Source organism: Cyclopterus lumpus, chromosome 10, assembly GCF_009769545.1.
Source record: "Cyclopterus lumpus isolate fCycLum1 chromosome 10, fCycLum1.pri, whole genome shotgun sequence".
Classification (NCBI taxonomy): domain Eukaryota; kingdom Metazoa; phylum Chordata; class Actinopteri; order Perciformes; family Cyclopteridae; genus Cyclopterus; species Cyclopterus lumpus.
Genome location: NC_046975.1, coordinates 12,652,387 through 12,664,836, shown reverse-complemented (window position 1 = coordinate 12,664,836; position 12,450 = coordinate 12,652,387). Strand labels below are relative to the sequence as shown.

At 41.1% G+C, this 12,450-nt stretch overlaps 4 protein-coding genes across 4 annotated transcripts; all 4 read right to left on the bottom strand.

The window, feature by feature from the left end:
- Positions 1-231: 231 nt before the first annotated feature.
- LOC117737947 (protocadherin gamma-A11-like) lies at positions 232-2,643 on the bottom strand. Its single transcript, XM_034544203.1, has one exon. The coding sequence runs from the start codon at positions 2,641-2,643 to the stop codon at positions 232-234; it is 2,412 nt and encodes an 803-aa protein (XP_034400094.1).
- Positions 2,644-3,112: 469 nt separating this feature from the next.
- LOC117737946 (protocadherin alpha-8-like) lies at positions 3,113-5,485 on the bottom strand. Its single transcript, XM_034544202.1, has one exon. The coding sequence runs from the start codon at positions 5,483-5,485 to the stop codon at positions 3,113-3,115; it is 2,373 nt and encodes a 790-aa protein (XP_034400093.1).
- A 635-nt stretch (positions 5,486-6,120) lies between these two features.
- Positions 6,121-8,538, bottom strand: LOC117737945 (protocadherin alpha-8-like). Its single transcript, XM_034544201.1, has one exon. It carries the CDS (start codon positions 8,536-8,538, stop codon positions 6,121-6,123), a length of 2,418 nt encoding a protein of 805 aa, XP_034400092.1.
- An 858-nt stretch (positions 8,539-9,396) lies between these two features.
- Positions 9,397-11,757, bottom strand: LOC117737943 (protocadherin alpha-3-like). The gene has a single exon (XM_034544200.1). The coding sequence runs from the start codon at positions 11,755-11,757 to the stop codon at positions 9,397-9,399; it is 2,361 nt and encodes a 786-aa protein (XP_034400091.1).
- Positions 11,758-12,450: the final 693 nt, after the last annotated feature.

Here is a 12,450-nt window from a genome sequence, read left to right as displayed (position 1 = left end):
TCTTAATGAAATGACATATATTATAGTTACGCGTTTGTACGTAAATGACATCCAACAAGAGAGACAACTGAGAGCATTGAACAGGAACTATCCACTTGTATTACAAAAACTCTCAATGTAAATTAACACTTTGACATGACCATAACCGAAACTCCAACTATGTTGAACATTATATTTGGTACTTTACTCTGTGCAAACGGCTTTGGAGAAACAATAAAAAGCAAACTTCGATCAATGCAAAGAATCATATGCTCGTACATTGCAAAGAACGATTTTTTTTAATCTTACCTCTCCAGGTGTCCTCCTATCAGGGAGCACGAGTGTGTTCGCGTGGCTGCCCGGGACTATAGTAGATCCTATACTCATTCTGGGTCCAACTAACATGTAGCGTTTCTCTCCAGATCTGTATTGGATGCTGTGACACAGGGTCCCGTCATAATTAGTCTCTTGTAGATATTTAGAAGTGTAGTCTGTGGATTTAGAGCACTGCATTGCAATCAGCACGATGATACTGATGAGAAAAAGAGTTGAAACTGAGCCCAAAGTTATCATCAGGTAGAAAGTCACATTGTTATCCTCCTCATCCTTTGTTGCACTTTTAACATCAGAAGCAGCAAAAGCCTCTTTGGGCTCCACAACTTTGACAACCACAGTCGCTGTTGCTGAGAGTGACACGTTCCCATTGTCTTTCACCAGTATGACCAGTTTATGCTCCGCCTCGTCTGTCTCTGTGAATGAGCGAAGTGTTCTGATCTGTCCTGTATAGCGGTCCAACCCAAAGAGACTGTGGTCAGTAACTTCCTGCAGTGAAAACAGCAGCCAGCCGTTATATCCGATATCAGCGTCATAGGCTCTGACTTTAGTCACCAAGTGTCCTGCGTTCACATTGCGGGGAACCTCCTCCACACCTTCAGCAGAACCGTTCGAGCTGACTGGATACAGGATGACTGGAGCGTTGTCGTTCTGATCCAGAATGAACACGTTCACTGTGACGTTGCTGCTTAGTGGTGGAGTTCCAGAATCTGAGGCGACAACTTGGAACTGGAACGTTTTCAGGGTTTCAAAGTCAAAACTTTTTAGTGCCAAAATATCTCCATTACCGGAGTTTACGTTGAGAAATGACGTCACTGTATTTGCATAAGCTGCATCTCTGAGAATATTATACGAAATAAAAGCATTAACTCCCTCGTCATGATCTGACGCGATTACAGAAAATACTGATACTCCTGCAGGGTTATTCTCGGTGACGTAAAAATTGTATTGCCTCATAGAAAACTCTGGCCTGTTATCGTTAACGTCGGATACAATAACTCGCAAGGTCTTTTCAGTTGTTAAAGAGGGTTCGCCTGCATCTTTTGCAATTACTGTTACATCATAAATCGATTTATTTTCCCTGTCAAGCTGGGACTTTGTCACAACAGTGTACATGTTGTCCTGTATTGAAGGTGTTATTGTGAAAGGGACATCGCCTTTTACAAAGCTGAGGACTTTTCCGTTCATTCCTGAGTCCAAATCCGTAATGCTAAGAAGTGCTACGGTTGTTCCTGGTCTCGAATTCTCGGACAATTTGCTAGACAGTGACGTCACCTCAATTACAGGTGCATTGTCATTGATGTCTTTAATATTTATACTAACGCTTTTTTCTGTTCTAAATGGAACAGCACCGCTATCAGATGCCTGTATATTTATCTCGTAACTGTCATCCACTTCATAGTCTAATTGTCCTTTCACAATAATCTCACCTGTGATCGGGTCGACATTAAAACGTTCACGTACCTTACTATTTACATTGCCGAAAGAATAGCTGACATCTCCATTCAAACCGTCATCCATATCTGTGGCATTTAATCGTATGACTATTGTTCCAATAGCTGCATGTTCATGTATATCTGCAGAGTACACATCTTTTGTAAAAACTGGAGCATTATCGTTTACATCTAGAACATCAATACATATTTCCATGGACCCTGATTTAGGTGGTTTACCTCCATCCAGCGCTGTAAGAAGTAGTGTGTGGCTGCTAGAGGCCTCTCTGTCTAACGGGCTTTGTAATTGTAAAATAGGCACTTTGCCATCTTTTCCGCTGTCTTTCACTTCAAGGTGAAAATTATTATTAGGACTTAGTTTGTACTGTTGAACGGAATTCACTCCGCCATCTGGATCGAGAGCAGCATGCAACTGGAATCTGGTTCCCGGTAAAGTGGACTCCGAAATCTCTATCCTTTTGTTATCTTCCGGGAAAGAGGGCGAATGGTCATTTACGTCTAACACTTCCACAGCCACATAATGGATCTCCAGTGGGTTCTCGAGGACGGTCTTAAGATTTATCAAACACGCACTGGTCCGCTGGCATATTTCTTCACGGTCAATGTTACGATTTACGTATAAAATCCCATCGTTTCGGTTTACTTGGAAAAGGGGTTCAGTAGAGCCAGAAACAATACGAAATCCCCTTGCTTGTAATATAATTGGATCTATTCCCAAATCCTTTGCAATATTCCCAACAAAAGTCCCTTCTTTGATCTCCTCTGATATAGAATATCTTATCTGTCCCAATGCCTCGCCGAAAATCAGACTCAGAGACAGCACCCAGGCCATCCATTGTCTTCCTTTTCGCCAGGATTCCTGTCCGCTTTGTTCCATTGTCTTGTGTAAAGGTATAACTCCAGTGAATACCAAGTGACAAAGACTGTTTACATTAATTAAAGAAAAAAAAACGTTTTACGAGGCCCGCCGGTTGTATGAACGCGTTCATTGTTTGTACAAAGCTTATTCGGAGGATATTGGGCTGCCCCCTGAACGCTAGAGAGGCAGTCTCACAGACCGATGGTTAAGGTGGGGCGTATTTCTGGTTGTTTAGTGCCACCATGCGATTCAACCACAAACACGGAATAATCTCAACTCCTTACAGCAACAGACAATTTCGATGCGCCTGTCATATCGCATGCTATTTTAAATACTTAATTATAATAGTATGAAACATTATCAGTGTAAACAAGAATAACCATTGTATCATTGTGGATAGAAAATATGTTCACGATCACGGAGATGTTAGACGATTTATGTTTCTATGAATGTGGAGAATCACATTTATAAAATGTATTCATAATGTTTAAACATGTCTTACCTCTGCAGTCGCATACCTCCTGTCAGGGAGCACGAGAGTGTTCGCGTGGCTGCCCGGGACTATAGTAGATCCTATACTCATTCTGGGTCCAACTAACATGTAGCGTTTCTCTCCAGATCTGTACTGGATGCTGTGACACAGGGTCCCGTCATAATTAGTCTCTTGTAGATATTTAGAAGTGTAGTCTGTGGATTTAGAGCACTGCATTGCAATCAGCACGATGATACTGATGAGAAAAAGAGTTGAAACTGAGCCCAAAGTGATCATCAGGTAGAAAGTCACATTGTTATCCTCCTCATCCTTTGTTGCACTTTTAACATCAGAGGCAGCAAAAGCCTCTTTGGGCTCCACAACTTTGACAATCACAGTCGCTGTTGCTGAGAGTGACACGTTCCCATTGTCTTTCACCAGTATGACCAGTTTATGCTCCGCCTCGTCTGTCTCTGTGAATGAGCGAAGTGTTCTGATCTGTCCTGTATAGCGGTCCAACCCAAAGAGACTGTGGTCAGTAACTTCCTGCAGTGAAAACAGCAGCCAGCCGTTATATCCGATATCAGCGTCATAGGCTCTGACTTTAGTCACCAAGTGTCCTGCGTTCACATTGCGGGGAACCTCCTCCACACCTTCAGCAGAACCGTTCGAGCTGACTGGATACAGGATGACTGGAGCGTTGTCGTTCTGATCCAGAATGAACACGTTCACTGTGACGTTGCTGCTTAGTGGTGGAGTTCCAGAATCTGAGGCGACAACTTGGAACTGGAACGTTTTCAGGGTTTCAAAGTCAAAACTTTTTAGAGCCAAAATATCTCCACTTTCTGTATTAATGTTGACAAATGAAGTAAATGTATTATCTTTGCTTCCATCTCTGAGAATATGATAGGATATTAGAGCATTCTCTGTTTCATCGCGGTCAAAAGCTTTAACAGAAAACACAGAGGCTCCTGGCTCATTAGCTTCAGTGACATAGAAAGTATAAGGACTCAGTGAAAACTCTGGACGGTTGTCATTCACATCTGACACAACAACACTTATTGTCTTTGCAGATGATAATGAAGGCTGGCCAGCGTCTTTCGCAATAATCGTGACATCATACGTTGACTTTCTCTCTCTGTCCAGAGGTGATTTTGTGACTAATGAATACATTTTGTCTTGTAAAGATGGTGATAAAGCAAAAGGAACATCCTCAACTATAGAACAAATAACTTTTCCATTGAGACCAGAGTCCAAGTCATTTACACTAATGAGGGCAACTGTAGTTCCAGGTCTGGAATCTTCAGGGATGGAGTTTGAAAATGATGTAACTTCAATCACAGGTGCGTTATCATTAATGTCAACTATTTTGATGATGACACTTTTTTGTGTAGCCAGAGGAGCAATACCTTTATCTGATGCTTGTATTTCAATCTCATATGTGTCCCTCTCCTCATAATTTATTAATCCTTTCACAATTATTTCACCTGTCGATGGATTTATTTCAAAAAGCTTTAATAATCTACGATTCACAATACTGCTAAACGAGTAAATTACTTCTCCGTTTGGACCGGCATCTAAATCAGTTGCATTTACTTGTATGACTGTTGTGCCTATTGGAGCATTTTCATCGAGCATCACCGAATAAACATCCTTCGAGAAAACAGGTGCGTTATCATTAATATCCAAAATGTTTACTAGAATATCCATTTCCCCAGATTGTGGAGGTTTTCCTCCATCCAGTGCTGTTAGCACTAATGTATGTCTCCCCGCTGCCTCCCTATCCAAAGATTTCTGCACAATTAAAATAGGTATTTTACCATCCTCTCCTTTATCCTTAACTTCCAAACGAAAGTGTTCGTTCGGGCTGAGTTTATACTGCTGAACAGAGAAAAGACCACCGTCTGGATCACGTGCGTGTTGTAGAGGAATACGTACTCCAGGCAACACAGATTCGGAAATGTCCAATGTTTTCTCTTTTTCCGGGAAACTTGGAGAATGGTCATTTATATCCAACACCTCCACTACGACATAATGTACCTCCAGAGGGTTTTCTAGTACGGTTTTTAGATCAATTAAACACGTACTGCTCTGCGCGCACATCTCTTCTCTGTCAATCTTTCGGCTCACATACAGGACACCATCGTTCTGATTTACATGGAAAAGGTGATTTGCATTACTAGAAACAATCCGATACTTCCTGTCTCTCAGTGTGCTTTTATCCAATCCCAGATCCTTTGCTACATTTCCAACCACAGTTCCTTCGTTAACTTCCTCAGTAATGGAATATCGTATTTGCGCAGAAGCTCCGCTCCACAAAAGCACCGCAACCAGGCAGCCGACCAAATATCCTCTCGCCCTGCGTCTCTCGTATCTTCTTTGTTCCATGGTTGAATCCGAAAACATCAGTAATCCATCACAAGGACAACTGCTTCGATGTATAGAATTAATCCAACACGTCCTTATGCGTTCATATAGATTGACTTCCTAAATATAAAGAAATTGGGGGAAACCGACCATCTACGCAAAATAAGCACAGAAACGATCCCGTCAGTATCGAAGCGAGAATGTTGCCAGGAGGTGGAACCAAACAGCAATGACACGAAGCTAATCTAAGGATGAGATATCACGTTACACTGACACCACGCGACCTTATTTATCACTGCAGAAATATGATGGAACTGCACATTATATCAATGTTAGTTTATTATTAAGACCGGGAAAAAAAGAAAACCCCTTCAGTGCCATGGACAGGGATTGTGTCGTTTAGCAGTTGAATATGCTCACATACATTTTGACAGTATCTTTCTTCCCGGTTATCTCATTAACTTGAGACGGTTTGTTTACCCTGCATGTCATGAATTGACTTATATGTTATCGTTTACTCTTTTGTTATGTGTTTTTCAGCTTCTCAGATACGTCCATTCTAAACGTATAGGAAAAAAGACTGCATATACAATGTTGAATACGAAATTGTGCCCTGTGTTCTGAAGTTTGTGACTAAATGTACATTGCAATAAATCTCAGATTAAAAATGAAAAAAACGAACAGAGAAGAAAATAGATTCTTCCAATATTTCTTACCTCTCCAGAAGTATGTCTCCTATCAGGGAGCACGAGTGTGTTCGCGTGGCTGCCCGGGACTATAGTAGATCCTATACTCATTCTGGGTCCAACTAACATGTAGCGTTTCTCTCCAGATCTGTACTGGATGCTGTGACACAGGGTCCCGTCATAATTAGTCTCTTGTAGATATTTTGAAGTGTAGTCTGTGGATTTAGAGCACTGCATTGCAATCAGCACGATGATACTGATGAGAAAAAGTGTTGAAACTGAGCCCAAAGTTATCATCAGGTAAAAAGTCACATTGTTATCCTCCTCATCCTTTGTTGCACTTTTAACATCAGAAGCAGCAAAAGCCTCTTTGGGCTCCACAACTTTGACAACCACAGTCGCTGTTGCTGAGAGTGACACGTTCCCATTGTCTTTCACCAGTATGACCAGTTTATGCTCCGCCTCGTCTGTCTCTGTGAATGAGCGAAGTGTTCTGATCTGTCCTGTATAGCGGTCCAACCCAAAGAGACTGTGGTCAGTAACTTCCTGCAGTGAAAACAGCAGCCAGCCGTTATATCCGATATCAGCGTCATAGGCTCTGACTTTAGTCACCAAGTGTCCTGCGTTCACATTGCGGGGAACCTCCTCCACACCTTCAGCAGAACCGTTCGAGCTGACTGGATACAGGATGACTGGAGCGTTGTCGTTCTGATCCAGAATGAACACGTTCACTGTGACGTTGCTGCTTAGTGACGGAGTTCCAGAATCTGAGGCGACAACTTGGAACTGGAACGTTTTCAGGGTTTCAAAGTCAAAACTTTTTAGAGCCAAAATATCTCCATTCTCAGAGTTTATATTCAGAAAAGATGTTATATCATTTTCAGTTGCTCCTCTAACTACATGAAAAGAAATCGCTGCATTGTCATTCACGTCTTTGTCCGTAGCGCTTACAGATAATATTGTCTTTCCAGCGATGTTATTTTCTATCAGGTAAAACTGTAATGGATTTTGGTCGAAATGTGGACTGTTGTCATTTACATCTGATATCTGAATACTCAATGTTTTAACAGTAGATAAGGGAGGTTCACCACAATCAGTGGCTTTTATTGTTATTTCATAATGTGACACCTTCTCTCGATCCAGAAATCCTTTAGTGACAATTGAATATATGTTTTCCTTATAAGAAGGTTTTAATTCAAAAGGCACGTCTGATGTTATGCTTGTTATAATTTTTCCATTGACGCCGTAATCTTTATCCACAGCACTAAGCAATGAAATGACTGTGCCAGGCTTGGAGTCTTCAGACACTATATTTGACAGTGAGGTCACATCTATTTCTGGTGCATTATCATTGACGTCTTTAATCTTTATTATGACTCTACACTCACCTATCAGTGGAGGCGTTCCTTTATCTGATGCCTCAACATCAAGTTTATAAACGTCGTTTTCTTCATAGTCCACTACTGCTTTTACTCTGAGTTCTCCAGTTAATTTGTCTAATTCAAAAATGTCATATACTTTTTTCTTCAAAGTTTTTCCAAGGCTGTATTCAATTTCGCTATTGGTGCCTTCATCAGCATCTGTTGCATTAATTTTAAATATTGAAGTACCGACGACGACATTTTCGGGTATTGTAATTTGGTAAATCTCCTTACTAAACATCGGACGATTATCATTACTGTCAAGAACAATAATAGAAACATTTAGTGTCCCAGATTTTGGAGGTTTACCTCCATCAACTGCTGTAACCAGTAATGCATGTTTATTCTTTTGTTCTCTGTCGACCGATTTCTTCAGCACTAAAAATGGAATTTTGTCTTCATCACTTTGACGGATGTCTACTTCAAAATAATCGTTTGCCGTTAAAGTGTATGTACGAATAGAGTAAATTCCAGCATCGGGATCACGAGCAGCGTGCAGTTGGAATCGCCTTCCTGGTAATGTTTGTTCAAATATTTCAAATGTCTGTTCTTTTTCGGGGAAACTAGGAAAGTGATCATTGACATCTGTAATTTCTACAACTACATAGTGCATTTCCAAGGGGTTTTCAACCAGGATTTTTAGCTCCATTAGACATGCACCACCACCGTGACACAGTTCCTCTCTGTCGATTTTCCTGTGGACATACAGAGCCCCATTGTCCTGATTCACCTCAAAAAATGTCTCCTTTGATCCAGAAACAACACGGAACCGCCGGTCAGATAACGAGGTAATTTCAATGCCGAGATCCTTCGCAACATTTCCAACAGCGGTTCCTTCTTTCGCCTCCTCTGGAATAGAGTATCGTATCTGAGCAAAAGCCTGCTTTCCGATGAAAAGTAATAGAGCCATTTGAAACACAAAAATGTAGTACTCCATTTTTCCACCTTTTCTGTCGGTCCCCATCATTAAACTACAACTTTGACAAAACACGATGACGGATTTTACTGCAACGAAAAATATCTATGTCCAACCTGTTTTCCATCGAATAATTACAAAACTGCATAACGTGAATCCGTCGGCTGGCGTGCTTAATTTAAATACCTTGCCCTGCTGTAAATGACAGACAAAAGATTTTCCAGGGGAGGTACAACCTCTTCAATAATTTCCCAATGTTACAGTGACACCCGCAGGTCGTTAAAGGAACGAAATAGACTATATATATATTCAAGAATATATAGTGTTGTCCAAATCATAGTTAGTAACTTTAAAGATATATATATATATATATATATATATATATATATATATATATATATATATATATATATATATATATATATATAGTCTGCAACAATATATGTGTCCCAAAAATATAATACGGACCGATAAGATATAATAAAAACACGAGTTAACATTTAGTTTGTTGTTCTCCGTGTCTCTCTTTCTCTCGTTTTCTCTTTCTCGCTCCCTTTGTCTCTTAACGAACGCATGCGTAATGAATATGGCAAAAGGACTATGACTTTTCTAGTCTCTCGACCACACGAAGCGATATACACTGTCATTTACTCCAATGCAAACACTGATGGGGGCTACTGCCCATCAGGAATAACCAACATTCAATCATATTCACACAGCGCAATGTCCCAATCCTTTACTTGTGAGAATCTCACGGACTGTTTAGAGACGCATGATGTCAAAAAGAAATGTACCAAGTGTTCCTAAACAGAGCAATGCTTTCTAGATTGTTTTAAGTAAGTCTCCTTTACTCGACAATAGAAAAAAATTGCAAAATGATTGAAAGAGCAGTATTTGTGGGGGATGCTTTTAAAATCTTACCTCTCCAGGTGTCCTCCTATCAGGGAGCACGAGTGTGTTCGCGTGGCTGCCCGGGACTATAGTAGATCCTATACTCATTCTGGGTCCAACTAACATGTAGCGTTTCTCTCCAGATCTGTACTGGATGCTGTGACACAGTGTCCCGTCATAATTAGTCTCTTGTAGATATTTAGAAGTGTATTCTGTGGATTTAGAGCACCGCATTGCAATCAGCACGATGATACTGATGAGAAAAAGAGTTGAAACTGAGCCCAAAGTTATCATCAGGTAGAAAGTCACATTATTATCCTGCTCATCCTTTGTTGCACTTTTAACATCAGAAGCAGCAAAAGCCTCTTTGGGCTCCACAACTTTGACAACCACAGTCGCTGTTGCTGAGAGTGACACGTTCCCATTGTCTTTCACCAGTATGACCAGTTTATGCTCCGCCTCGTCTGTCTCTGTGAATGAGCGAAGTGTTCTGATCTGTCCTGTATAGCGGTCCAACCCAAAGAGACTGTGGTCAGTAACTTCCTGCAGTGAAAACAGCAGCCAGCCGTTATATCCGATATCAGCGTCATAGGCTCTGACTTTAGTCACCAAGTGTCCTGCGTTCACATTGCGGGGAACCTCCTCCACACCTTCAGCAGAACCGTTCGAGCTGACTGGATACAGGACGACTGGAGCGTTGTCGTTCTGATCCAGAATGAACACGTTCACTGTGACGTTGCTGCTTAGTGACGGAGTTCCAGAATCTGAGGCGACAACTTGGAACTGGAACGTTTTCAGGGTTTCAAAGTCAAATCTTTTTTGCGCAGATATGTGTCCGTTTTCCGAATTTACATTCAGAAAAGATGTCATATCACGATGCAGCCCATTACCTCTCACAATGTGGTATGTTATTGCTGCATTTTCATTCAGATCACTATCAGCAGCGCTAACAGAATATATTAATTCCCCGGGGACATTATTTTCTACTAAATAAAGTTCAAATGGATTCTGACTAAAAAGTGGCCTGTTGTCATTTACATCTGCCACCTGAACAAGGAAGGATTTTACACTGGAAAGCGGAGGATCACCACAGTCAGTAGCTGTTATTGTGATATCATAATGGGACACAATTTCTCTGTCTAAACGCCCTTTTGTGACAAGAGAGTACATATTTTCCTCAATGGATGGTGTTAAATCAAAAGAAACATTATCCAAGATTTTACAAATAACTTTCCCATTTAAGCCCGAATCTTTGTCCGTAACACTAATAAGTGATATAACTGTGCCATGCTTTGAATCTTCTGCTACTACGTTGGACAATGATGTTACCTCAATGTCTGGCTGGTTGTCATTCACGTCTTTTATTTTTATCACAACTCTACATTCAGCCGTCCAAGGTAGATGGCCTTTATCTGATGCCTGCAGATCTAGTCTATAAATCTCCGTGTCCTCAAAGTCCACTTTTCCTTTCACTCGAATCTCACCAGTAACGCTGTCTAATTCAAATGTATCGTGCACTTTTCTCTTCTGGGTTTTTCCAAACGTGTATTCAATTTCGCTGTTCGATCCTTCATCTAAATCTGTAGCGTTTAATTGTATTACAAGAGTTCCTATCGGGGCATTTTCATCTAATGACACAGTATATATATCTTTGCTGAACACAGGGCGGTTATCATTTGCATCTAGCACAGTTATAGTCAAATTAAGACTCCCAGATTTCGACGGACTTCCCCCATCAAGAGCCGTTAACACAAAATGGTGTTCTGACTTTTGCTCCCTATCTAAGGGCTTTTTCAGCACTAAAAATGGTATCTTGTCCTCCTCGCTGTCTCTGATTTCAGTGTCAAAAAAGCCATTTGGGCTCAATTTATATAATCGGACTGACTGTGGACCGACATCAGGGTCTCTAGCAGCATGGATTTGGAAACGAGTACCTGGAGGAGTATGCTCTGCTATTTCCAGTTGCTGCTCGCTTTCTGGAAAAATCGGTGAATGGTCATTAACATCCAATATTTCAACACTGACGTAATGTATTTCCAGTGGGCTTTCGACAACAATTTTCAGGTTTATCAAACAAACCTTGATGCCATCACAGAGCTCTTCGCGGTCCACGATATGCCCAATATACAACACTCCATTGTTTTGGTTTAACTGAAACAGAGCATGGTTGGGCCCCGAAACAATACGACACCGCCTGTCTGTCAAAGTGCTGACGTCAAGCCCTAAATCCTTGGCAACATTTCCGACAGGGGATCCCACTTGTACTTCCTCTGGAACCGAGTATCGAAGCTGACCCAGAATCCGCTCCCCACAGCACAGCAACAGAATCCCGGCAACCCACCAGCAGCTCACTCGGAGCCTTTGTCTTCGTTCTCCCATTGTGAAGCAAAAAAGGAAGACTTTCTTATAGAAAAATTCAGTGAACCGATTGCTCATCGAACCAGTCTGATAAGATCCATGTCACGATTCTCAAATGTAAGCTTTTCAAACATAAATATTAACCGCTGTTCGTATTACTTGATACATAGCCTGATGTGTCGTCCGTCAGCGTATACCTCCCCCTTAAGAGTTGAACCAGAGATGGGCAGGGCCTCTACAGAATGAGCAACACTGCCACTATATAGGCCACACTGACACCATGTGACCAGTGGGCAACAGTACCATATTAAATCCCAAATTGTTTTGCTTCACCACCTTATCTATTAAAAAAGATTACAGTATTCCCGATGGACCACGCAATTAGTGCAGTTGTCTTGAACATGCGATTAGCTGATTGCAACCTCCCTCATAGGAGGCGTAGGCATTCCTAAACAAACACATCATGGTACGTTTTTAAGACTTGTGTGTGTGGTTATTGGATAATCAATAAAGATACAGAATAACACATGTAATCAAATGCACGTTCTGTGCATTTGATTACATGTGTTATGTGTTATTCTGTATCTTTATTGATATAAATATATATATAGGAGACACATAGGCTAATGTAAACCTGGCCAAATCTCAATTGTATGAAATACACGATGGATTCAATTAATACAAAACATGTGGCTGAACGTAAGGATACTAACT